Source organism: Salvelinus fontinalis, chromosome 39, assembly GCF_029448725.1.
Source record: "Salvelinus fontinalis isolate EN_2023a chromosome 39, ASM2944872v1, whole genome shotgun sequence".
Taxonomy (NCBI): Eukaryota; Metazoa; Chordata; class Actinopteri; order Salmoniformes; family Salmonidae; genus Salvelinus; species Salvelinus fontinalis.
This window is the reverse complement of record NC_074703.1, coordinates 25,313,597-25,341,270: the sequence shown is the minus strand read 5'-3', so window position 1 is coordinate 25,341,270 and position 27,674 is coordinate 25,313,597. Positions and strand designations below refer to the sequence as shown.

The following is a 27,674-nucleotide window of genomic DNA, read 5'->3' as shown; positions in this document are numbered from 1 at the left end:
GGTGCCAAGCTTACTGCTCAGGTGTAATTCCCACAGTAATAGGGGCCTGGAACTGTGACATACCTGCTATAACCCCTTTCGTAAACCATTCATAGGGGACGCTGGTCCTACAGGCTTACCACAGTGCACAAGGGAGAGGACAAAGGACACGCTCTACCCTGCTGCACCCAACCCATCTTTGGCATAGCTACACAGGCATCACCTGGAACGGATTGAAATAAACACCCACTACTATTAAATATAAATATCAACAATGCAGGCAATCTTATTTCAGTTTGTGGGAGCAGACATACCAGGGGGTTAATCAGGTATTCAGACAGGGCGTGGAACATCACTGGACAGTCAGGTAGAAATATTAAGTGTAGATCAGACAGCGCTGTAGCACATAAGAGAGATTCATGTCTGCTCTATTCATTAAATGCTATATGTACCGTTCAAAGACCCCATGTGAATATGTCTCAGCTGTTGTCTGCTTGAATCATGCCAAGCTGCTGGTGATGAGAGCTCTGGTCATCACTCACTACTGATGGAAGGGTTGCCAGAGGGCTTAGTGCACATGCACGCACGCATCCACGTGCACGCCTTCAACGTGCTCAAACATCAAAACACTCAGGAGTCGCTCTCCCTCAAACAACCCTAGGCCCAAGCAAACACTTATTGTACGGTACATATCCTACTGTACAAAGGCTGGTCTTATTTAACATCATACCTCACATCCATCCCACAGAAAACAGGAGAGCGTCGCTGTAAATATTAACATTTATTTGAGTGTACAATTTAATAGTCCATTATTCTTCCAACCTCATTTCTGAAGGTGTGAGGTCCATATATCCTAGATACTGAACAGAGTTTCACTAACCGTGAAAAACAGACAGAGCGATACTGTAAAAAACAACATTGGTTCCCTTCCCCAATGAGAAAGCAGTATCCCTCCGTGTAGAGCCAGGTTAGTGTCAATGGTAGACGAGTGTTACTGTAGTTCACTGGTTCTGAAGGACAGTTTGTTAGTGAAACAGTTCAGATGTCATATTAAAAAAGTTGACAAAACTAATTCATCCTCAAGCTTTGCATCCGTACCGACCCGATTCAAACAAATAACTGTAGGCGGCTGGTTGCTACAGCAAAACAAATATGTTTGTAGACTATACTGTATTGTAACTGATGAAACAAACCGAAACGCAGAGCAGACAGCTGTGTGTGTGTGTGTGTGTGTGTGTGTGATATCGGTAGCCTTTAAAGCATAACATTGCAGATACAGCCATGATACTGCTCTGTATTCACGTACTGAGCCTCTTCTTTCAATTCGTGCAAAAATACAAACTCTGAGTAGATTTACCGTCGACAGCGAATGGGACTAAATAATCCAACAGAGCTGATTTCGTAAGAAAATAAGAGAGTGCTAAACTAGGATTTTTGAATAAGTCAAAATGAAGTAAGAGAAGGGTATGAAAATAGTGTTCTCGATTTTTAACAACTATAACATTAAGGGCTCTGTCAGTTTGTTTATTTGTTCTCCCTCCAGTCACTGACTGAACTCTGCAGATCAAGAGAAACCTGACATAAAAAAATGGTAATGCAGGAGAGAAGAAAAACTTTACAGAAAGACAACATGACAAACCTTTACAGATTAAATGAGGTATTGCACAGAATACATTTAAAAAAATAAGCATAAAGGCAACAAAAATATACAGCAAATTGATAAAACATTTACATGATCATTTGAATAAGATTTAGAAAAACAATTTAGGAACAATGTAGTGTTGTCATAATTATCCAGGGGGGGGGGGGGGTCACTAGTCATCCCACTCATCATCATCCTCAAAGTCCTCTTCCTCATCATCATCGTCATCATCATCTTGGGAGGGAGACACACAAACATAGAAAATACATTGGTATGAATATAACAGCAACCTCTTATCTGATATATGTGTGTGTGTGTGTGTGTGTGTGTGTGTACCAGAGGAGTGGATGGCTTTGCTCCTCTTCTGCATCACCTCCATCAAAGCTCCTACGATGCCGGCTGAAGGAGTGGCGGGTCCTCCCGACACTGGTTCGTCAGTCACCTGGAACACACAGGAATACACACCAGTCAACACGCTCCACTATAGGGGAATGTGCATCTAGCATCACTAGGATAGGGGAAGTCTGAAGGGGCTGCATGGTCAAGTTGACGGCTGCATTGGTCGTACAGCAGTTACTGCGATACAGCCTCTGTAGAAGTCAGGCCATTCATACTTCCTGCGCTTCGCAGAGCTGCTGTAAAGGAAGATGTCAAGGGAGTGAGTTTTTGTTTATAGAGGACTTCCCGCCCCCACCTACCGTCAACCAATCATGTCAATGCAGAGCTATACGGCGCAATACGGAGCCCTCCACATTGTTACAAAATATAGGAGGCGCATGCGATGCGGTACAGAGCTCGATTCATCTCTGCAACTGCATCACTCCCTCAGTACGCAGCATCTGGATCGCAACGCCGGAGCAATCAGAAACAGGCTTTTAGTGGTTGAGGTAGGAGGGTATAGGGATCATGGGCATAGGGGTTAGAGTGTAGTGTATAAGGTAATGTCCACTCACAGCCTTGAGCTGTTTGCCCTGTCGTATCTGTTCGAGGAGACCGTCTCGGCCGGTGCTGGTGGAAACGGGCCTCTCCTTCTGCTCCACCTTCTTCAGCGGAGCCCCCTCCCTGATCTGGCTCAACAGGGCTGAGGGTTTACCAGCACCTCCACCCCCTCCATCAGCTTCCATCAGCATGGGTGGGGGAGGAGGGCCGGGAGGCGGGGGAGGAGGAGGGGGTGCTCCGGAACCCATACCTGCTGGGGCGGAGGAGGGAGGCGGGGGAGGAGGTGGGGCATGGGGAGCCAGGGAGGCATGCGAAGGCTGGGGAGGAGGGGGCAGAGGACCTCTGGTTGGGGGTGGGGGAGGAGCTCCCATGCCTGTTCTGGAGGGGGGAGGTGGTGGTGGGGCTGAGGTGGGCGCTCTGGAGGGGGGAGGAGGGGGAGGCGCGCCCCTTCCCCTGATGGGTGGGGGCGGTGGGCCGGAGGTCTGGTGTGGGGGAGGGGGTGGTGGTCCACCTCTGGAAGGGGGGGGTGGTGGGGCTGGACCAGAGAGAAGATAAATTATTTTTGCATGGAATCGACTATTGCATATACACTGAGCCTACTGTACACTTCACAACATGCTTTCAATTCTAGAAGAACCTCAGGAGAGAAAGCAGCAATAAATACAGCTCAATTGCTGGTATGACAGCATGCAGTAATGACTGTAGTCACTAGGGACAGCTATGCTTCATGTTATTCTCCTCGCCTAACCCAGACACTCAAAACAAAAGCTCTGTGGCTGCATAGCATTGACTAACATGACACTCTAAAGTCAAAAGGCAAACGTCTCTTCAGCACACTGCAAACTGACTCCTGGTCTGGCCTGTCAAGGTCGACATGTTAGATCCAGCCCGGTGTTGCACAGCTCCGTATCCACAACGCGTCTGCGATTCGTAGTGCTGATCTAGGCTCTTTCCATATAAGAGGAAACTGAGCCTAGATCAGCACTCCCACTCAGACACTGTGGATAGAGACCCTGGTCTTCAAGGGCATCAGTCCTGAGGAACTCGAGGGCCTGAGTAGCGCACCCCTGTGTTAGACCAGGGATTCCCAAACTCGGTCCTGGGGCCCCTCCCGGGAGCACATTTTTTGGTGTTTGCCCTAGCACTACGCAGCTGATTCAAATACACAAAGTTTAGGGCAACAAAACGTGCACACAGGACCCAGTTTGGGGAAACCCCATGTTCGACTTTGGGACAGAGATGGAACTACTCTTTTGTCCTCCAGAGGTCAGAGTTAGTCTATCAGACAGCTCCCAGTCAGGTTAATGCCACAGCAGCACCATGCAGAGATAAACCAACCTACCACACCACCTTGGAGGTGGAGGACCTGAGGAACACACGATGAACATTAGACTCTAGAGCACTAAACAATCTATATGGACACTGTCACAGTTTAGGCTACAACTTGTTTGTCAGTCACTATGGATATTCTTCTGACAAAACACAGATCCTAAAGCCCTTCGTTCCCCTCCACTCACACACCTTGTCTGCGGAGCTCGATCTTGACTGCCTCCACGCCTCCCTTCTTCTCGATGAAGTCATAGATGACCTTGGAGGTCTCCTTGTCCTTCAGCTGGGCCTCGGAGATGCCACACATGTCAAACAGGTTCTTTAGCTCCGGGTCTAGGTTGTTCAACTGGAGGAGAGAACACTGGGTTGGAACCACACTGAAATACTGGGAAAGAAACTAACAGGAATAATAATAACCCAATGCCGGGTTAGAACCACTATCAGTTAGAACTTCACTCAGCACTTCAATTGGTTAGAACCTCAATGAGTTGGAACGTCACAGGGATTAAAACACTACTCAGTTAGAAACACGTGTCAGAGCTGGGGGTCTCATGTTCAGATAAACTGCTCTGATGTTGGTACCCCTGTTGTAAACAGCCCCTGCATCGCCACCTGGTGGCTGAGGGGAACTGTGCCAGGTTGGCACTGCCCAACCGGTAGAGCGGATTGAAGGCTGTGGGATTATATTCACACAGAACTAGATTACACAGGTTTATATCACATCTACTTTAAACCACTACTCTAGCTCTCTGGGCAGAGACACAAAACAACAGCTTAGTTTATGTAATTCAGGTTGTGTTCTTTTATGTAATGACTGCTTACTCCTTATTGCCGTAAGGGGTATTCTTTCCTGTGCCTGTTGAACCATGTTAAAACATCTTATATCTCTTTTTCATAAACTCGCTCATCTCTCTCTCCACGTAAGTTCTCGAAAGTATTAAAGCTCTGAAACTCAAAATCATTGAAATCTTATTTTAGAAATGTCAACAAATCACCCGGTTCCCGTCTGTTCGATGTGCGTGTAGAACACCACGCAATAATTACTTATCATCCTTTTTTTTTGTAAACTACTGAATGGATTACGCAGAAACAGGTTTAGAATGTGAAATCTCCTTGTGTAACTCTGGGCTGGCAGTGACTTCTGCAGTGGGCAGAGATGTCATAATATTTCATATTTAGTTTGGAGGAGAATCATGTCTGACGAACACTACATCAGAAATAAACAAGTTCTGAGCCTGAGAACTGGTAAGGCGAATAAAAACACCCCCCCCCCCCCCCCCCCCCCCCTCTCTCCACTCTCCTTCCCTCCCCTCTTTCTCCCAGTAATACACATCCTCAGAGAAACCATCCCACTGTCCAGGCCTACTGGTTTGAGTTTGCAAGAAAGACATTTCCCTGTAGTTGTGCATGTGACATTGACACTTGAAATGTCCCATACGGTATATGACAGAGGCTAGCTGGACCACCGCGTGAGAAGAGGCAGATCACAGGTCACACAGGATCTTCCCATACCATTAGAAGTAGGGGATGATTCTAGGAGCCAGATGCTACAGTGTAGACAACAACTACATCTCCTCAGTAAGAACCCAGTCTGTCACACTCACATCGAAGCCAGTGTTGGGGTCCCAGCCGACGTGGCCAACGTGCCTGGAAGGAAACACATGATCAGAGAGAGGAGTACAGAGCCTGAGGGAATGATCACATAGGCTACCTACTACACACACACAACAAACCCGATACTCAGGGAATGAGAACACACAGAGGAAGTGGAAACCCCAGAAATGTAGCCTAGCTAGAAAGGTAACTCCAAGCACATTCTCACTAAGAGCAGCTGTTTAAACAAGGGTGAATCCTGTGTTGGCAAAAATGTATGTCTTGACTTGGACACTGCACCCTCCACACTGTCAGGCTTTGTAAAAGCACCTGCGAATAGGCTATGTCAGACACTCCAAAGACTGTAATTAGCTCAATATTAGGAGTTGAGAAATAAAGTTGGATAGAAAGATACTGCCAATTCAAAATGTGTTTATTCTGTTGATGCTAGTGATATTCATAAAAACTTTGAAAATATATATCACCCCCACAACATGATGCTCCCACTCCCGTGCTTCATTGTTGGGATGGTGTTCTTCAGCTTGCAAGCCTCCCCCTTTTTCCTCCAAACATAATGATGGTGATTTTGGCCAAACAGTTCTATTTTTGTTTCATCAGACCAGAGGACATTTCTCTAAAAACTACAATCTTTGTCCCCATGTGCAGTTGCAAACCGTAGTCAGGCTTTTCTTAGGGCGGTTTTGGAGTAGTGGCTTCTTCCTTGCTGACCAGCCTTTCAGGTTATGTCGATTTAGGACTCGTTTTACTGTGGATATAGATACTTTTGTACCCGTTTCGTCCAGCATCTTCACAAGGTCCTTTGCTGTTGTTCTGTGATTGATTTGCACTTTTCGCACCAAAGTACGTCCATCTCTAGGAGACGGAACGCGTCTCCTTCCTGAGCGGTATGACGGCTGAGATTTAATATTTGAGATCAGATGACCTGGCCTCCACTATCACTCAACCAAATTAAGATGGTTTGGGATGAGTTGGACTGCAGAGTGAAAGAAAAGCAGCCAACAAGTGCTCAGCACATGTGGGAACTCCTTCAAGACTGTCGGAAGAGTGTACAAAGCTGTCAAGGCAATGGGTGGATACTTTGAAGAATCTAAAATATATTTTGATTTGTTTAAAACTTTTTCGGTTACTAGATGATTCCAGATGTGTTATTTCATAGTTTAGATGTCTTCACTGTTATTCTACAACGTGGAAAATAGTATAAAGAAAAACCCTTGAATGAGTAGGTGTGTCCGAACTTTTGACTGGTACTGTGTGTGTGTGTGTGTGTGTGTGTGTGTGTGTGTGTGTGTGTGTGTGTGTGTGTGTGTAATATATATATATACTTTTTTAAATTCACGGGCCCCTGCCGTACCAGAGTGTGGACCCCTGGTTTAATACACCTGGTTTACACTACTTCAGTAAGCCAGCACTATAGTATTGTAGTATTGACTACCACAGTGTCCTAGTCCTAAAAACACAGGACAGATAATCCTCACATCAATCATGCCAGATACATATTACATGGGATTGGAAATATGTTCATGATTAAAAAGTCCCATCAACTCTTTGCCACACATTAACACACGGCAGTATGGCTCGAGGTACTCCGCTATACATTAGCCGTGCAATACCCCCACAGATGACCCCAACGGGACACATCCTAACTTAACATCAGTGAGGAACTAGATGTTCCCCACAAATCTAATGTGAGGATTCAACCCACACTGTGGGCTTGTGAATGACCCTTACTACTCAGGTGTCACAAAAAAGAGCAGAATTTAAAAACAATACACCTAAATGGAACAGAATAGAACAGAATAGAATATAACAGAATCATATAGAGGAATACATTAGAAAGAAATGGAATGGAATACTCACTGGAAGTTGCTGGGCGTTCCGATGTCTGCCTTGGTCAGCTTCTTGCCCTTCTTTCCCTTCACCTTCTTCTCCTTCTTGTTGTTGTTGTTGAAGCTGCTGCTCACCATGTTGTTCATCTGAGAGGTGTGTCCGTGGAACCGGGACACCGTGTTGATCTCTGGGTTCTTGATGTCCACCGTGGCCATGGGCAGGGCCGGGCCTAGGGGGGGGTGAACAGAAGAGTCAGAACGAAAGTACCCACAATGCAACAGGCACGGAGAGTCTTAGTCTGGGGGAGACCAGAGTCTGAGATCTAGGCAGTTTAACATACAGATTACAATAGAGACTTTTGACATGTCATTAAATGAGGTCTACTTCCATCATTGATGCGTCCTCCTCTAATTAGTTCAATGAGAGGGTGAGACAGTGGGTTGCCTTTTAACACCTGGAGAGTTCTGCCAACGCCACAACACACTATCTGCTGCTGTGATCACATTACATTCTCACTAAGCACTCCTCGTGTACAACCATCTCCTCTCCTCTCCAATGCCTCCCATGAGGCTTAGGGGCAGTCAGAGAGATATGTCTGCTAACCAATGCACAGCAGACAAGAAAAACGACTACAACACTGACTGGATGAGACGCGTGTGGAATCCTCACACTGAATAATATTGCCACTACCTGCAGCTCACACGTCCTGTGACACCCACATAGTGGTCAAACCAAACTGAATTCTATGGACATGAGTGTCCTGACTCCCGAGCCGCCTACCTCTGTGGCTGGAGTCCCCACGGGGGCTCTTTCGGACCGAGGGCGAGACTGAGGGACTACAGTCACCGGGAGTTCCGTCCCCCTTCCTCCCCCCTCTGTCACCCTTACACCCTCCGGCAGCTGCAATGTTAACGTCCAGCAGCATTTCACCCACCACACCGCAGCACTGGTCACCGTGGCGTAGCGAGAGGCGGTTGGTAGGGTCCGAGGGGGGCGCATATAGTTCCTCCTGGGGAAGGATCAGGCAGTGGAGGGTGGAGAGACACCCTCCCGGATGGATCCCCTCCCCTCCTCCCCCCTCAGATAGGTCCTCAGAGGGAGAGGACAGGAAGGTGGTACAGAACATCCTCACAGAGCGATGGCGGCAGCATGGGGTGGGGGGGGGGGGGGCAAGACTAAGTGGTGCCCAGTCCTGGGATATAGCTTAATCCAGAGATCTATAGGTCCCGAGAATCAGAGAGACATCCCGAGAGGAACACAGGGTGTGCGAGCCACACAACTGGAGAACCAACTCCAGGATTTTCAGATCCAGAGAACCAGGTGGAGGAGCAACCAGAGAGATCAAGAGAGGAGACTGAGCAGGGTACGGACCAGACAGACAGCAGAGCCAGGCAGACTAAGACCCTCCGGCTAAGTGAGGTGCCTAGGGTTTGGGCAAATGCCACAGCAACAGCTGGCGCCGCCTCCAAACTGAGTACGCTCTCCTCCCCTTCACAACAGGGAGCACTGCCAGGTCCCAGCTCTCTGAGCCCGACTCTTTCCCATACTCTCTCATCCCTTCCCTTCTGCCCTTCTCCACCAGCGGGCCAAACCACTCCCAACTCCAGCCCACCTCTAATCCCAACAAATCACGATGATGCTGGATTTTACATAACCATTAATGCCCACTGCTAATCCACCATAATCCCTGAGGTTCTCTTAAACATGATGAATCTACACCAGAGAGAGGCTGGCTGGGTGGGTGGGAGACATGACTCAAGAGACAGCATGGAGAAAGGAGGAGAGATGGTGAGAAAAAGGGAGAGAGCGAGAGCGAGACGGGGTGAACGAGAGAGGGCATTCAAACAACTGGAACCTTCCGGGTGAACACAGTTAATTCCCCAGACACACACTAGTGAGTCAAACCCAAACAAACACGGTACCACATCCATCTGCCCAACGTGGATCTGGCTGTGCCCTCCTCCTATCCGCAAGGTCATTCTCACCTGTCATTACTGCAGACACTGGGACACCACAGACAAACTGCTGTATGGCCACAGGCAGAACACACAATGCCAGATACACCGGAATGTTGTCTGTATGGGCAAAGCCCAAGCCATGCCAGTCTGACTTGGGCACTACGTGCGGGAGTAATAAACTCGACCACTGCTACTCTAACTTCCGGCGTGGCATACAAAGCCTGCCCTCACGTCTCTCCTTCTCCACGTGAGTGAAACATTTAAAAGTGTTAACCCTCGCAAGGCTGCCGGCCCAGGCGGCATCCCTAGCCACGTCCTCAGAGCATGCGCAGACCAGCTGCCTGGTGAGTTTATGGACATATTCAATCGCTCCATATCCCAGTCTGCTGTCCCCACATTCTTCAAGATGGCCACCATTGTTCCTATACCCAAGAAGGCAAAGATGAACTAAATGACTACTGCCCCGTAGCACTCACTTCTGACATCATGAAGTGCATTGAGAGACTAGTCAAGGATCATATCACCTCCACCTTACCGGTGATGCAATTGCCATCACACTGCACATTCCCATCTAGACAAGGGGAATACCTAAGAATGTAAGAATGCTTTTCATTGACTACAGCTCAGTATTCAACACCATAGTTCCCTCCAACGCATCATCAGGCCGGAGGCTTCATGATGCCTCCAACTCAATCAAGTTCAGATGACAACAGTAGTGGGCTTGATTACCAACAATGACGAGACAGCCTACAGGAAGGTGAGGGCACTCCGAGCGTGGCTCCCCCAAGGCCATCAGACTGCTAAACAGCAATCACTAACTCAGAGGCTGCTGCCTACATGGAGACCCAATCACTGGCCACTTTAACAAATGGATCACTAGTCACTTTAAACAATGCCACTTTAATAATGTTTACATATCTTACATTACTCATATCATTTTTTTTCACTAGCATTCAAAAGTTTTTGGTCACTTAGAAATGTCCTAGTTTTCCATGGAAACATACATGAAATGAGTTGCAAATTGAATAGGAAATATAGTCAAGACGTTGACAAGGTTATAAATAATGATTTTTAATTGAAATAATAATTGTGTCCTTCAAACTTTGCTTTCGTCAATGAATCCTCAATTTGCAGCAATTACAGCCCTGCAGACCTTTGGTTTTCTAGTTGTCAATTTGTTGAGGTAATCTGAAGAGATTTCACCCCATGCTTCCTGAAGCACCTCCCACAAGTTGGATTCTGCTTGATGGGCACTTCTTACGTACCACACGGTCAAGCTGCTCCCACAACAGCTCAATAGGGTTGAGATACGGTGACTGTGCTGGCCACTCCATTATAGACCGAATACCAGCTGACTGCTTCATCCCTAAATAGTTCTTGCATATGTAACAGTATAACTTTAAACCGTCCCCTCGCCCCGACACGGGCGCGAACCAGGGACCCTCTGCACACATCGACAACAGTCATCCACGAAGCAGCGTTACCCATCGCTCCACAAAAGCCACGGCCCTTGCAAAGCAAGGGGCAACACTACTTAAGTCTCAGAGCAAGTGACGTAACTGATTGAAATGCTACTAGCGCGTACCCGCTAACTAGCTAGCCATTTCACATCCGTTACACTCACCCCCCTTTCAACCTCCTCTTTTTCCGCAGCAACCAGTGATCCGGGTCAACAGCATCAATGTAACAGTATAACTTTAAACCGTCCCCTAGCCCCGACCCGGGCGCGAACCAGGGACCCTCTGCACACATCAACAACGGTTGCCCACGAAGCACGGTCGTTACCCATCGCTCCACAAAAGCCACGGCCCTTGCAAAGCAAGGGGCAACACTACTTAAGTCTCAGAGCAAGTGACGTAACTGATTGAAATGCTACTAGCGCGTACCCGCTAACTAGCTAGCCATTTCACATCTGTTACACATAGTTTGGAGCTGTGCTTTGGGTCATTGTCCTGTTGTAGGAGGAAAGCGCCGTCCACAGGATATGGCATGGCGTTACAAAATAGAGTGATAGCCTTCCTTCAAGATCCCTTTTACCCTGTACAAATCCTCTACTTTACCACCACCAGACCATCACATTGCCTCCACCATGCTTGACAGATGGTACCAAGCACTCCTCCAGCATCTTTTCTGGGTCTCATGAATGTTCTTTGTGATCCGAACACCTCAAACTTAGATTCGTCTGTCCATAACACTTTTTTCCAATCTTCCTCTGTCCAGTGTCTGTGTTCTTTTGCCCATCTTAATCTTTGATTTTTATTGGCCAGTCTGAGATATGGCTTTTTCTTTGCAACTCTGTCTAGAAGGCCAGCATCCCGGTGTCGCCTCTTCACTGTTGACGTTGAGGCTGGTGTTTTGCGGGTACTATTTAATGAAGCTGCCAGTTGAGGACTTGAGGCATCGGTTTCTTAAACTAGACACTAATGTACTTGTCCTCTTGCTCAGTTGTGCACCGGGGCCTCCAACTCCTCTTTCTATTCTGGTTAGAGCCAGTTTGCGCTGTTCTGTGAAGGGAGTACTACACAGTGTTGTACGAGATCTTCAGTTTCAGTTTTCAGCTGTTCTAACATAATCGCAAAAGAGTTTAGTGATCAATTAGCCTTTTAAAATGAGAAGCTTGGATTAGCTAACACAAAGTGCCATTGGAACACAGGAGTGATGGTTGCTGATATGGGCCTCTGTAAGCCTGTGTAGATATTCCATAAATAATCAGCCTTCCAGCTACAATAGTCATTTACAGCATTAATGTCTACACTATTTCTGATCAATTTGATGTTATTTTAAATGGACAAAACATTTGCTTTTCTTTCAAAAACAGGGACATTTCTAAGTGACCCCAAACTTTTGAACGGTAGTGTATATACTGTATTTTATACCATCTATTACACCTTGCCTATGCCGCTCAACCATATATTTATATGTACATATTCTCATTCACCCCTTTTAGATTTGTGTGTATTAGGCAGTAGTTGGGGAATTGTTAGATTACTTGTTTGATATTACTGCACTGACGGAACCAGAAGCACGAGCATTGCGCTACGCTCGCATTAACATCTGCTAACCATGTGCACGTGACCAATAAAAATTGATTCGATCAACCCTCAGGGGACAGGATAGGTCTAGGCCGCGCCATGTAAAAACATCACCCTCAGCAATCTGTTTGCAGGTCACTGCTGTGATGAAGAGAAAATGTCACCATTTCTGACCTCCCCCTTTCCTCTACCCCCTCACCACAACTCCTTCCGTTCCACAAAGCCATTGCTATGAGTGTTAGGGGACTGGGGTAGTGCGAGTGCTGTGAAGTAACTAACATTAGCAGCTGAATTAAATCCTCTTAGACTAAGCAGAGCAGGGGTTGACTGGGGAGACACTGTCTGTCCACCTAGTCAGACCAGTACAACACTATGGGGAGCCAGGCAGAGCAAACTAGCTTTGAAGTCCAATAGTATGCACTGTTGCCAAGCGATGCCAAGGAGTGCTATGAAAGTGTGCCACTGTACTGTTCCACAACAGCCTCTCTAAATGCTAAACAGCAAACATGACCAGGTCAGAGAGCATCTCTAAAGACCTTTTGACTGCTATAGTATCTGTACAATTGGCAAAGCTCTGGTACCAAGTGACATGAACCGTATCACCCCCAGCCTGTCTGGGTACTGATGAGGGAATTTGAGAATGAGATGCCGCTTTTATATATAACCTTGTAGAGTGTGTATATATATATATATATATATATATATATATATATATATATATATATATATATATATATATCTTATCTATAGCTAAGTGATCTACTGTGGATGTAGGCTGATTATTCATATGGCCTGATTTGGAGTGTAAGTGTTGTTACAGGTTTGGTATTTTAAGATTGAGGGGAGGGATCGGCTCAACGTCCCTGTGGAACTGGCTTTCTGGAGAGTGTGTGTGTGTGTGTGTGCAGAATACCTAAGCATGTCCTGTAAAGTGGATCTATGTACGTAGAAATTGCCTCTCACCACTGATGCTACAGTCAGATATTCAGTACAGTACTTCCATGCCCCTTTTGGTTAAGATTAAGACTGGGGATAGGGCATCTGTTAGTTAGGGGCTTGGGAGAGGTGTTATCTTCCAAGACCCTGTTATCAGTGGATTATCCAATGGCTTTACACTGGAACCATTCAATCAAAGCCCTGTGGGGAAGTCAGGGAGTGACTATTGTGTTTGTGGAGGAATATTTTAAGTCAAATCATTTCTGGGTTGTTTGAAAGCGTAGTGTCCACATCAATTTCTGATTAAAATTTAAAAAAGATTCTCCAAAAAAAAGACCCGAGTGAATTTCATGAAGGACCTACCATTTTGACCTGGAGGGTCACGTCTTTTTTCTGTAAAACAAAATGTATAGAATTAAACTCCCGTATCTTGCTGTGTGTTAGTGTTAGTGAAAGGGAGAGGTAAGGGATTGGTATGGAGTTACAGGGAACTGAAGTGTACGGATCAAAGAGGAACACTTCTGCAAGAGGACGGGGGGGGGGCAGAGTTAGTTTATAAGCAGGATGGGTGTGTGTGTGTGCGGATTAATCGTCAAGCGCAGGTGTACGAGTTAGTTTTTTACCAGAACGATCACAGGCAGACTGACAAAACGGAGCTCAAATCTAAGAGAGTCGAGGACCATGATCCATACAGAGACTGCATAGACTCTTGCTGGTTTGGGACAGAGAGCAAACAGTCCTGACCTTGTTATTATAGCAAGCTGATCTCCAGGAGCACTTCAAAAGAGAGGCATGGAAGAGCACTGTTGCCCCTGGATACTGATCTTAGCTGATCAGGCACGTTTATGTTAGGATTAGAGGTCGGCTGATTAATTAGGTCCGATTTCAAGTTTTCATAACAAATCGGTAATCAGCATTTTTGGATGCCGATTATGGCCGATTACATTGCAATCTACGAGGAAACTGCATGGCAGACTGACCACCTGTTACGCAAGTGCAGCAAGGAGCCAAGTTAAGTTGCTAGCTAGCATTAACCTTATCTTATAAAAAATAATCACTAGTTAACTACACATGGTTGATGATATTACTAGCTTGTCCTGCATTGCATAAATTCAATGCGGTGCCTGTTAATTTATCATCGAATCACAGCCTACTTCGCCAAACGGGCGATGATTTAACAAAAGCACAATCGTTGCACAAATGTACCTAACCATAAACATCAATGCCTTTCTTAAAAGCAATACACGGAAGATTTTTTTTTTTTTTTTTTTTTTTTTTTTTTTTTTAAACCTTAATATTTAGTTAAAAGAAATTCATGTTAGCAGGCAATATTAAGTAGGGAAATTGTGTCACTTCTCTTGCGTTCATTACACGCAGAGTCAGGGTAAATGCAACAGTTTGGGCCGCTTGGCTCGTTGCGAACTAATTTTCCAGAATTTTACGTAATTATGACAACATTGAAGGTTGTACAATGTAACAGGAATATTTAGACTGACGGATACCACTCGTTAGATAAAATACGTAACGGTTCCGTATTTCACTGAAAGAATAAACGTTTTATTTTCGAAATTATAGTTTCCGGATTTGACCATATTAATGACCAAAGGCTCGTATTTCTGTGTGTTTATTATATTATAATTAAGTCTATGATTTAGTAGAGCAGTCTGAGTGGTGGTAGGCAGCAGCAGGCTCGTAAGTTTTCATTCAAACAGCACTTTCCTGCGTTTGCCAGCAGCTCTTCGCAATGCTTGAAGCACAGTGCTGTTTATGACTTCAAGCCTATCAACTCCCGAGATTAGGCTGGCAATACTATAGTGCCTATAAGGACATCCAATAGTCAAAGTTATTTGAAATAAAAACAGTCCTATAATTCCTATAATAATTAGAACCTAAAACTTAACTGGGAATATTGAAGACTCATGTTAAAAAGGACCCACCAGCTTTCATATGTTCTGAGTAAGGAACTTAAACGTTAGCTTTTTAACATGGCAATTATTGCACTTTTACTTTCTCCAACACTTTTTTAAAACAAATTGAACATGCTTCATTATTTATTTGAGACTACATATAATACATAAATAAAATAAATTAAGTTAAAATAAAAGTGTTTATTCAATATTGTTGTAATTGTCATTATTACAAATTATATATATATATATTTTTTTTAATCAGCCGATTAATCGGTATCGGCTTTTTTTGGTGCTCCATTAATCAATATCGGCGTTAAAATCATAATTGGTCGACCTCTAGTTAGGATTTCAGAGGGTAAAGCTGATTCTAGATCCGCTCCCCTTCTACCGGAGGTAATGGTGGGCCAGAGAGAGAGGAGAGAGCTGTCAATTGAACAATTAGGAAGCAAAGGAGATGGCATAGAAAGAAGGTGAGATCCATATATCTCAAAATTGAGAGGATCTGTCCAATCATTAGCAGACCAGGCAGAGGTCAGAGGAGAGGAGATGGTTTTAACAGAGGTCTGAGGTCAGTAGAATCAAAGATGGCGTCAGTAGGTAGTAGTCACCAGATTTTCTCTGTCGTCTCCCCAGCAGGTCCCCCACGGCGACCCGGAAATGCTTGGCCTCCTCCTCGCTTGCGAAGTTCAGTCCCATCTGGCACGACTACACACACACACACACACACACACGCACGCCCACACACAAATACGCACGCCCACAAACGCAGAAAGTGGAATGTCATAAGAATGAACGAACACTGCAAGCTTAAAAAAAAACACACGGCAGGTTTTTGACATAAACAAATGACCATGTCATGTGAAAGGACTTGGCTGGAGCAAGAGACATCAAGTACATAGAGAAAGGTATAACTCACATCTCCTGCGAACGTGAAGAAGTAAGATTTGGAAACGGTGATTGAGAAGTTGTTGTAGAGCTCCTGCTCGAACACGGTTTTACCCTCCTGTAGAGAGAGAGAAAGAGAGAGAGAGGATATGTTTTATTGTCACATACACCGGATAGGTGAAGTGAAATGTGTTTTACAGGGTAAGCCATATTAGTAAGGCACACTCGGAGCAAATTAGGATTAAGTGCCTTGCTCAAGGGCACATCAACAGATTTAGTGTGTGTGTGTGTGTGTGTGTGTCTCTCTCATCTCTATAGTAAAGGACAATCCGTGCTGCCGTGTCCCCAAGTTGGTCTGTGTTTTGTGTGTGAACTAAACCCACCTTGATGTCGAACACCCTGATAAAGTAGGATCGTGCTGGGTTGTCTTTGACCAGACAGGCCACACCACAGCACCTCTTGGTCCAGGCTGAGTTCCTGTCTGCTGCATATACCTGCACCACCGCAGAACACAGCGACTGCAGAGAGACAGAGAGAGAGAGAGAGAGAGGCACAAGGGGTTATTAATGAAGGATGTGATGAGAGTATAGTACCCCTAATACAAGGGATGAAGCCACTAACTAAGTCGCTCTGGATGAGAGCGTCTGCTGAATGACTAAAATGTCAAATGGATGGAAAAGGAATTTAACTGAGACCCACAGACTATCTATGTTTTACAGTGAAGCAGTGTTGGTCTCCCTTTAAAAATATATATAAATATATATATATATATATTTAAAGGTGATAGGTGATTCCATTGAGGTCGAATACCTTTTATTTATATATATATATATATATATATATATATATATATATATATATATATATATATATATATATATATATATATATATATATATATATATATATATATATATATATATATATAAAAAATATAAAAATAAAAGGTATTCGACCTCAATGGAATCACCTTTCTGGTTTAAAAGTTACACTCAAGGACCCAAGTAAACACAATATCAGGCCGCTTTCTGCAACAACTAAGAGCGTTGAAGAGCGTGGCTAAACATCTCTGCCGTTTTGGTCCCGTGGCGGTCATGCTGAAACAGTGTGAAGCGCACCTGTGCACGGAGCAGTCAGTCATACTCTGACTGCGCAAACATTTTGCATCGCGCTCATCTCAAAGTCTGCGGATCTGCTCAGGGCAAACTCATCTCGCCAAGTCGACCTTCAAATAAAAGGTCAGAAAATAATGTATGCGCAGAAACACTACCGCAGAGGTGTGACAGCACTGGCAGAGTTTAGACCGTCGCAGAGGTGTGACAGCACTGGCAGAGTTTAGACCGTCGCAGAGGTGTGACAGCACTGGCAGAGTTTAGACCGTCGCAGGGGTGTGACAGCACTGGCAGAGTTTAGACCGTCGCAGGGGTGTGACAGCACTGGCAGAGTTTAGACCGTCGCAGAGGTGTGACAGCACTGGCAGAGTTTAGACCGTCGCAGAGGTGTGACAGCACTGGCAGAGTTTAGACCGTCGCAGAGGTGTGACAGCACTGGCAGAGTTTAGACCGTCGCAGAGGTGTGACAGCACTGGCAGAGTTTAGACCGTCGCAGAGGTGTGACAGCACTGGCAGAGTTTAGACCGTCGCAGAGGTGTGACAGCACTGGCAGAGTTTAGACCGTCGCAGAGGTGTGACAGCACTGGCAGAGTTTAGACCGTCGCAGAGGTGTGACAGCACTGGCAGAGTTTAGACCGTCGCAGAGGTGTGACAGCACTGGCAGAGTTTAGACCGTCGCAGAGGTGTGACAGCACTGGCAGAGTTTAGACCGTCGCAGAGGTGTGACAGCACTGGCAGAGTTTAGACCGTCGCAGAGGTGTGACAGCACTGGCAGAGTTTAGACCGTCGCAGAGGTGTGACAGCACTGGCAGAGTTTAGACTGTCGCAGAGGTGTGACAGCACTGGCAGAGTTTAGACTGTCGCAGAGGTGTGACAGCACTGGCAGAGTTTAGACTGTCGCAGAGGTGTGACAGCACTGGCAGAGTTTAGACTGTCGCAGAGGTGTGACAGCACTGGCAGAGTTTAGACTGTCGCAGAGGTGTGACAGCACTGGCAGAGTTTAGACTGTCGCAGAGGTGTGACAGCACTGGCAGAGTTTAGACTGTCGCAGAGGTGTGACAGCACTGGCAGAGTTTAGACTGTCGCAGAGGTGTGACAGCACTGGCAGAGTTTAGACTGTCGCAGAGGTGTGACAGCACTGGCAGAGTTTAGACTGTCGCAGAGGTGTGACAGCACTGGCAGAGTTTAGACTGTCGCAGAGGTGTGACAGCACTGGCAGAGTTTAGACTGTCGCAGAGGTGTGACAGCACTGGCAGAGTTTAGACTGTCGCAGAGGTGTGACAGCACTGGCAGGGTTTAGACTGCCGCAGCTCAGTTCATTTCTCAGCAGGAATACAGCAGGACTCTACCCACCCACTGACACCCCAACACACACATACCATGGACACACATGCAAACTCACGCCACACACACACTGCTGCTACAGCTCAGTCTATCATCTATCCCGTTCCCTAGTCACTTTACCCTTACCTATACAGTGACTTGACTTATTCGACATTTTGTTGTGTTAGACTGAATTCAAAATATATTTAATACATTATTTCTCACCCATCTACACACAATAACCCATAATGACAAAGTGAAAACTTGTTTATAAGCATTTTTGCAAATGTATTGAAAATTAAACCCCAAAATATCTAATTTACATACAGTTGAAGTCAGTCATTAAAACTAATTTTTCAACCACTCCACAAATTTCTTGTTAACAAACTATATTTTTGGCAAGTCGGTTATGACAAGTAATTCTTCCAACAATTGTTTACAGACACATTATTTCACTGGATCACACGTCCAATGGGTCAGAAGATTACATACACTAACTTGACTGAGCTTTTAAACAGCTTGGAAAATGCCATAAATTAGTGTCATGGCTTTAGAATCTTCGGATAGGCTAATTGACATAATTTGAGTCAATTGGAGGTGGACATGTGGATGTATTTCAAGGCCTACCTTCAAACTCACTGCCTCTTTGCTTGACATCATGGGAAAATCAAAAGAAAATCAGACAAGACCTCAAAAATTGTAGACCTCCACAAGTGGTTCATCCTTGGGAGCAATTTCCAAAAGCCTGAAGGTACCACGTTCATCTGTACAAACAATAGTACGCAAGTATAAACACCATGGGACCACGCAGCCGTCATACCACTCAGGAAGGAGACGCGTTCTGTCTCCTAGAGATGAACGTACTTTGGTGTGAAAAGTACAAATCAATCCCAGAACAGCAGCAAAGGATCTTGTGAAGATACTGGAGGAAACCGGTACAAAAGTATCTATATCCACAGTAAAACGAGTCCTATATCGACATAACCTGAAAGGCCGCTCAGCAAGGAAGAAGCCACTGCTTTAAAACCACCATAAAAAAGCCAGACTACGGTTTGCAACTGCACATGGGACAAAGATCATACTTTTTGGAGAAATGTCCTCTGGTCTGATAAAACAAAAATAGAACTGTTTGGCCATAATGACCATCGTTTTGTTTGGAGGAAAAAGGGGGAGGATTGCAAGCCGAAGAACACCATCCCAACCGTGAAGCAAGGGGTGGCAGCATCATGTTGTGGGGGTGCTTTGCTACAGAAGGGACTGGTGCACTTCACAAAATAGATGGCATCATGAGGACGGAAAATTATGTGGATATATTGAAGCAACATCTCAAGACATCAGTCAGGAAGTTAAAGCCTGGTCGCTAATGGGTCTTCCAAATGGACAATGACCCCAAGCATACTTCCAAAGTTGTGGCAAAATGGCTTAAGGACAAGAAAGTCAAGGTATTGGAGTGGCCATCAAAGCCCCGACCTCAATCTTATAGAAAATTTGTCGGCATAACTGAAAAAGTGTGTGTGAGCAAGGAGGCCTACAAACCTGACTCAGTTACACCAGCTCTGTCAGGAGGAATGGGCCAAAATTCACCCAAATTATTGTGGGAAGCTTGTGGAAGGCTACCCGAAACGTTTGACCCAAGATAAACAATTTAAAAGGCAATGCTACCAAATACTAATTGAGTGTATGTAAACTTCTGACCCACTGGGAATGTGATGAAAGAAATAAAAGCTGAAATACATCATTCTCTCCACTAATATTCTGACATTTCACAATCTTAAAATAAAGTGGTGATCCTAACTGACCTAAGACAGGGGATTTCTACTCTGATTAAATGTCAGGAATTGTGAAAAACTGAGTTTAAATGTATTTGGCTAAGGTGTATGTAAACTTCTGACTTCAAATGTAAGTATACACACCGCTGAGTCAATCATTTGTAGAGCACCTTTGGCATCAATTAGAGCTGTGAGTCTTTCTGGGTAAGTCTCACACTTGGATTGTGCAATATTTGCCCATTACTATTTTCAAAATTCTTCAAGCTCTGTCAAATTGGTTGATGATCATTGCTAGACAAACATTTGAGGTCATGTCATAGATTTTCAAGTAGATTTAAGTCAAAACTAACTTGGCCACTGAGGAACATTCATTGTCTTATTGGTAGGCAACTCCATTGTAGATTTGTAACTGCGTTTTAGGTCATTGCCCTACAGAAAAGTGAATTCATGTCCCCGTGTCTGGTGAAAAGCAGACTGGTTACAGGTTTTCCTCTAGGATTTTGCCTGTGCTTAGCTCTATTCCTGTTGTTTACGAAGCATGTGACAAATAGAATTTGACTGAAAATGTATTTCAAAACTATTAAAATATATATATGTACATGTTGCCTATTTACACTATATATAGACACATGTATGCAGACACCCCTTTAAATTAGTGGATTCGGCTATTTCAGCCACACCCGTTGCTGACAGTCGTGCAATCTCCATAGACAAACAATGTCAGTAGACTGGCCCATACTGAAGAGCCCAGTGACTTTCAAAGTGGCACCGTCATAGGATGCCACCTTTCCAACAAGTCAGCTTATCAAATTTTTGCCCTGCTAGAGCTGCCCCGGTCAACTGTAAGTGCTGTTATTGTGAAGTGGAAAACTTCTAGGAGCAACAAGGGTTCAGCCACAAAGTGGTAGGCCACACAAGTTTACAGAAGAGGACCACCGGGTGCTGAAGCACATAAACATCATCTGTCATTGGTTGCAACACTCACTACAGAGTTCCAAACTACCTCTGGAAGAAATGTCAGCACAATAACTATTTGCCGGGAATTACATGAAATGGGTTTCCATGGCCGAGCAGCCGCACACAAGCTTAAGATCACCACGCGCAATGTCAAGCATTGGCTGGAGTGGTGTAAAGCTCGCCAGCATTGGACTCTGGAGCAGTGGAAACAAATCTGGATTTGGCGGATGCCAGGAGAACACTACCTGCCCCGATGCATAGTGCCAACTGTAAAGTTAAGTGGAGGAGCAATAATGGTCTGGGGCTGTTTTTCATGGTTCGGGCTAGGCCCCTTAGTTCCAGTGAAGGGAAATCTTAATGCTTCAGCATACAATAACATTCTAGATAATTTGGTGCTTCCAACTATGTGGCAACAGTTTGGGGAAGGCCCTTTCCTGTTTCAGCATGACAATGCCCTCATGCACAAAGCGAGGTCCATACAGAAATGGTTTGTCGAGATCGGAGAGGAAGAACTTGACTGGCCTGCACAGAGCCCTGACCTCAACCCCATTGAACACCTTTGGGATGAATTGGAATGCTGACTGCGAGCCAGGCCCAATCGCCCAACATCAGTGCCTGACCTCATTAATGCTCGTGGCTGAATGAAAGCAAGTTCCAGCAGCAATGTTCCAACATCTAGAACATCTAGAGTGGAGGCTGTTATAGCAGCAAAGGGAGGACCAACTCCATATTAATGCTCAATATTTTGGAATGAGATGTCCACATACATTACATGACCAAAAGTATATTTGAATGCAGTCATCTCCGGTTTCATTTATCCTTCACTTGTTTGTAACAATTGCAAATATTTGCAGTCAACTTTGTTCTGAAGTTATCGTTGATCACAATTAGACAGATAAACATCTTGATTCTATGTTTAGCAGAGATCTTCTGTGAGTAAAGTGACGCAGAAGGGTAAAAAAAAGCAGCTAACGACACGTAGCTGTTTTACGAGTGGTCTGAGGCAGTCGGTAAATAACGAGCGCTTTCAAGTGCAACTTTAGTAACGACGGTTTTGGGAAACAGCCCAGAGATTTACCGACGCTCCTACGAAGGTTCTAACGGTGTACTTAGCCTTAAAATGCTTTTGGGAAACGAAGCCCAGGTTCTTCCCCAAGTTTACTAGCCTCGTCGCAGAGGGGTTCAGGCCCATTACCCTGCAGATGAAAGGCAGGCCAGAGCATAAAGTGGTAAACCAAGTTTACTAGACAACCTAGTAGCTAACTACACACAGATGGGCTGTGTAGGGCTGTTCAGTGCAGTGTCTGGGGACATGAAGCTTTCTAGCCTACATTTCAAAGAAAGCAATATCTGTCTGTGCTCATCTAGTGGGCTGTGCTCACAACAGGGCTACTGCAGTGAGGTCACACAGAGCTGAGCTGTATCATCCATCAGCCTCTCCAGCTCTGATCACCAGCGGCAGCCAGAACGAGCCCCACTGGCCACAGGAAGCACCCAGTCCCAGTGACATCATCAAAGCTCGCCATGGCACCACTCTCCAGGCTGCTGGTGCTACTACACACTACAGCCGGTGGGACTGTAGAGGGCTCACAGGGGGGAACAAACAGGATGTTGAATGTACAGTAACTGTGCATCATTCATCCATGTCCTGACAGTATTTGCCATTTATCCTAAAAAGTGGGATTGGGTAGGAAAGGCTGGGGTTGGGAAGGACAGAAAGAGAGGGGGAAATTCAGAGTGGAGTTGGAAAGGAGTAGAGACTGGAGAGTAGTAGGAAATACAGACAATGGTAAGGAGAGGCCGATGGCCCAGAGCGGGGCTGGTAAGGGGAGGCCGATGGCCCAGAGCGGGGCTGGTAAGGGGAGGCCGATGGCCCAGAGCGGGGCTGGTAAGGGGAGGCCGATGGCCCAGAGCGGGGCTGGTAAGGGGAGGCCGATGGCCCAGAGCGGGGCTGGTAAGGGGAGGCCGATGGCCCAGAGCGGGGCTGGTAAGGGGAGGCCGATGGCCCAGAGCGGGGCTGGTAAGGGGAGGCCGATGGCCCAGAGCGGGGCTGGTAAGGGGAGGCCGATGGCCCAGAGCGGGGCTGGTAAGGGGAGGCCGATGGCCCAGAGCGGGGCTGGTAAGGGGAGGCCGATGGCCCAGAGCGGGGCTGGTAAGGGGAGGCCGATGGCCCAGAGCGGGGCTGGTAAGGGGAGGCCGATGGCCCAGAGCGGGGCTGGTAAGGGGAGGCCGATGGCCCAGAGCGGGGCTGGTAAGGGGAGGCCGATGGCCCAGAGCGGGGCTGGTAAGGGGAGGCCGATGGCCCAGAGCGGGGCTGGTAAGGGGAGGCCGATGGCCCAGAGCGGGGCTGGTAAGGGGAGGCCGATGGCCCAGAGCGGGGCTGGTAAGGGGAGGCCGATGGCCCAGAGCGGGGCTGGTAAGGGGAGGCCGATGGCCCAGAGCGGGGCTGGTAAGGGGAGGCCGATGGCCCAGAGCGGGGCTGGTAAGGGGAGGCCGATGGCCCAGAGCGGGGCTGGTAAGGGGAGGCCGATGGCCCAGAGCGGGGCTGGTAAGGGGAGGCCGATGGCCCAGAGCGGGGCTGGTAAGGGGAGGCCGATGGCCCAGAGCGGGGCTGGTAAGGGGAGGCCGATGGCCCAGAGCGGGGCTGGTAAGGGGAGGCCGATGGCCCAGAGCGGGGCTGGTAAGGGGAGGCCGATGGCCCAGAGCGGGGCTGGTAAGGGGAGGCCGATGGCCCAGAGCGGGGCTGGTAAGGGGAGGCCGATGGCCCAGAGCGGGGCTGGTAAGGGGAGGCCGATGGCCCAGAGCGGGGCTGGTAAGGGGAGGCCGATGGCCCAGAGCGGGGCTGGTAAGGGGAGGCCGATGGCCCAGAGCGGGGCTGGTAAGGGGAGGCCGATGGCCCAGAGCGGGGCTGGTAAGGGGAGGCCGATGGCCCAGAGCGGGGCTGGTAAGGGGAGGCCGATGGCCCAGAGCGGGGCTGGTAAGGGGAGGCAGAGGGCCCAGAGCGGGGCTGGTAAGGGGAGGCAGAGGCCCAGAGCAGGGCTGGTAAGGGGAGGCAGAGGCCCAGAGCAGGGCTGGTAAGGGGAGGCAGAGGCCCAGAGCAGGGCTGGTAAGGGGAGGCAGAGGCCCAGAGCAGGGCTGGTAAGGGGAGGCAGAGGCCCAGAGCAGGGCTGGTAAGGGGAGGCAGAGGCCCAGAGCAGGGCTGGTAAGGGAAGGCAGAGGCCCAGAGCAGGGCTGGTAAGGGGAGGCAGAGGCCCAGAGCAGGGCTGGTAAGGGGAGGCAGAGGCCCAGAGCAGGGCTGGTAAGGGGAGGCAGAGGCCCAGAGCAGGGCTGGTAAGGGGAGGCAGAGGCCCAGAGCAGGGCTGGTAAGGGGAGGCAGAGGCCCAGAGCAGGGCTGGTAAGGGGAGGCAGAGGCCCAGAGCAGGGCTGGTAAGGGGAGGCAGAGGCCCAGAGCAGGGCTGGTAAGGGGAGGCAGAGGCCCAGAGTAGGGCTGGTAAGGGGAGGCAGAGGCCCAGAGCAGGGCTGGTAAGGGGAGGCAGAGGTGGGGAAAGAGTGGGAACAGGGAAGAGGTTGGGAAGGAGAGTATGTGGTAAAGATCAAAGGCAAGTTTTTGCCACTCCTGCACAAAACACTGAAGGAGGTCGACCACCGCACTTCCTGCTGGAGAGGACTGCTGCTCAGGCAGTCTCACACACAAATTGGATAGCTTCCAACTCTAGCCCGGTGCTGACAGTAAAAAGTGAAGCAGTAGGAATACCAATGAGTTGAATGTCAGTAAAGCCACAGTAACACAGGTTAGACCTCTCACACGTGATTCATCATCTGGCAGGGCCCTGCGTTTCAGAGTTTGCGGCTCACTGTTTGTATGTATGAATGACTGAAAGAGAGGAGAGAGACACTGAGCTGAAATCCACTGACAGCTCGGATTCCGAGTAGCATATAACAGCTATGTCTCAACAGGCAACTTGGGTATTAGACATTAGCTTCTGGCTCAGCTAGCATAACATTACTTGCCTTTAACGACTGGAATAAACCAAAGGTTAAACACAGAAGCCAGGGGGTGTTCAGTTCTCTGTGGAGGAAGAGAAAAGACTGCAGCGATGATGACATCCTACATTTTCTTCTCTAGCTACATGAGACCATTACATAACAAGCAATCACTCACTTCTCCTGGATTTTAACAAGATTTTTTTTTCATGAGGACAGTGAGGCAGGAATGTTCCTCACGCAACTGCCTGGGCTGTGTCACATGGTGAGTGACATGGCCTGGATGTCTGTGGAATGACGGCAGTGGCTGTTTATGCAGGTGTACAACATGTGCAGAGACACCTGGGACAGGTATGACTGACTGACTGACAGGTAGGAGGCGGGACTCTCTTCTGGCCCACCACGTGAGAAATAGGAAGTAAGATAAGACTACTTCCTCCACACCACCTTAGCCTGCTTTGTGAACACGGCAAAGGTAACATGACTCAAAGCCAGATAATAATGGGAAGTAAAGGGTGTGGTAACGCGACATGGGGAAAGTTACTACCGAGACACACAAACCGTCAACACATCTACTCTCGAGAAACGGGCGGCTCAACCACCGTAGGGAGCGTGTGCGAACAGTGTCCGTCTTCACACTGGACAGAAACCTGCCAAGAAGCCAGAGTTAGTTTTAAATATTACGCAACACAGCCTGACCTAAATCCACGAGGAAATCCGATTAAACCACATGCCTGATGAACCGATTAACAACATTAAACGGCGTCCAATTGTATCAACCAACCTGGTGTTTACAGGTAGCTCATACCTGTATGGAGAGGGAAATAAGGGGGGTGGGTGCATTCTCTCTATGAATTGTCATCTGAAGACATTAGCCTACCACCCAAGGCTAGCCAGGTGATCTATGTCAATAAACTAAGTTGACACACTGGGGTGTAAAACCAGCAAATAGATACTGTATACCTGTATTGACATAAGTGTAGGCCTGTACAATTATATTGTACATTACACCAATTTAAAATACCCAAGGTTAAAGAGTGCAATCAATGAAGATCATATTTCAAGAAGACACATTGCTTCTATTGAAATATAATTTCCTGGGAAGTGTCAATTGATAACAAAACGCGTTATATAATATCAATTTCAGGCCGTCACATTAAATAGCGCCCTGCACATCAGAGATAATTTGCCAGTGAGACATTGTAACGCTACATTGGACACATTCTTCACTGATTGCTGCATCTCAAAAACCCGAGGAGAGCAGTCGACTGAATTGAATTGTGTGATTGCCTATGAGAAAGTATTGTGTGGACAACAGAACAATGAATGGCAAGTGTTGTAGTATGCCAGACAGATTGTTCTGAACACACAGGCGGCTTCCGAAATCTGCCAAGGCATTATGCAACGCTGGTACGAATAATAATTCGTAGCCGGGTCGATGGGTTTACCAGATCCTAACACTGGCCCAGGTCTAGGCCAACAAAACTGAGGCGCACATTCTTGTTAACAGTGGTTTGGCTTGTTTGGGTGTTTCCATGCTATGCAGGTGTGTCTGGGAACACCCGAGGCCTCGGGGCTTGACTGAAACTTTCTACCGCCCAAATGTCACTGTGTCCTGGGATATCAACATTCCCTTTTCCTTAAAAAGCCGTTCAACCGGTCTAGCCGAAGCCAGTGGGAGGACCGTCAGTGCCAGTGGCGAGAGTTGTTTTCCTTCGATTGATATTGAGGCATCAATTACACAGGTTTCAATTCATCCTGGAACGGGTAAACATCATCCATGAGCAATTAGTAAAGAAAGTATAACTGATCAACTTACGGTGCATTTCCTGCCGAGGTAATTGAAGAGACAGTCGTTCTCTTGTGGGGTTAACAGTATGGATCCATTGTTAGCGGGCCGCCGTTGCGGCAGATGGCCACTCATGACTGACAATCAACCAAAAGGTGTGTTATGATTCCGATTCGTCGTTGTATGAAACCCAAACAAATAGTCATTGATCTGCCGTGGCCTGCAACCGGACCCTCACATCGATGTACGTCTGACCACAACCCGATAGAAACCGCTTTAGTATGCGAACATTCCCGTTGGTTCCAAACACAACGCAAGGTCCTCCTTCAATCCAAACTATGAGAACATTACTGCAACGTCCTGAAGACGGTAGATACTAAAGTTTCATCGGAACTCCAGCGCGAAAAACAGCAGATTTGTGGCTCAATCCAACATGGCAGTCTGTGGGAATAAACCAAACACGTAACAGGGGGAGTGCGCACTTTTGAAATGCAGGACTAGATCATCTTGAGAGCATTACACGGTAGTTACACAACATGTATCACATAAACATGTATAATCTTTATATTAAAAATGAATGCAAATTCGTCAAAAGAAACACAATTAAAATATTTTTGGAGAGAACGGTACGATCCAGTCCGCCTATGCTTATACCAAAGATTCTTATAACTAACCCAAAAGGAACAAAG

The 27,674-nt window shown here is 46.9% G+C and overlaps 1 protein-coding gene across 2 annotated transcripts; it reads right to left on the bottom strand.

The window, feature by feature from the left end:
• Positions 1-745: 745 nt before the first annotated feature.
• LOC129838431 (actin nucleation-promoting factor WASL-like) lies at positions 746-27,674 on the bottom strand. 2 transcript variants are annotated; one of them, XM_055905374.1, is made up of 11 exons: positions 27,016-27,674; positions 16,435-16,569; positions 16,083-16,169; positions 15,775-15,871; positions 13,620-13,649; positions 7,361-7,559; positions 5,494-5,536; positions 4,082-4,235; positions 2,575-3,095; positions 1,958-2,063; positions 746-1,855 (listed from the first exon to the last, which is right to left on the bottom strand). In XM_055905374.1, exons 1-11 carry the CDS (start codon positions 27,118-27,120, stop codon positions 1,794-1,796), a joined length of 1,539 nt encoding a protein of 512 aa, XP_055761349.1. In that variant the 5' UTR covers positions 27,121-27,674; the 3' UTR covers positions 746-1,793. The 2 variants fall into 2 exon arrangements, with proteins under 2 accessions (XP_055761349.1, XP_055761350.1); XM_055905375.1 differs by lacking the exon at positions 13,620-13,649 and having other exon boundaries at positions 27,016-27,673.

Bases quoted from the DNA above. Each gene is read 5' to 3' on its own strand.
- LOC129838431 (XM_055905374.1), bottom strand. From the start codon at position 27,120: ATGAGTGGCCATCTGCCGCAACGGCGGCCCGCTAACAATGGATCCATA. The intron at 13,650-15,774 runs GTGACTACTACC...TTTGTTTTACAG, and splicing joins GAGACGACAGAGAAAATCTG to AAAAAAGACGTGACCCTCCA. The intron at 1,856-1,957 runs GTACACACACAC...CTCCCTCCCAAG, and splicing joins CAAAGCCATCCACTCCTCTG to ATGATGATGACGATGATGAT.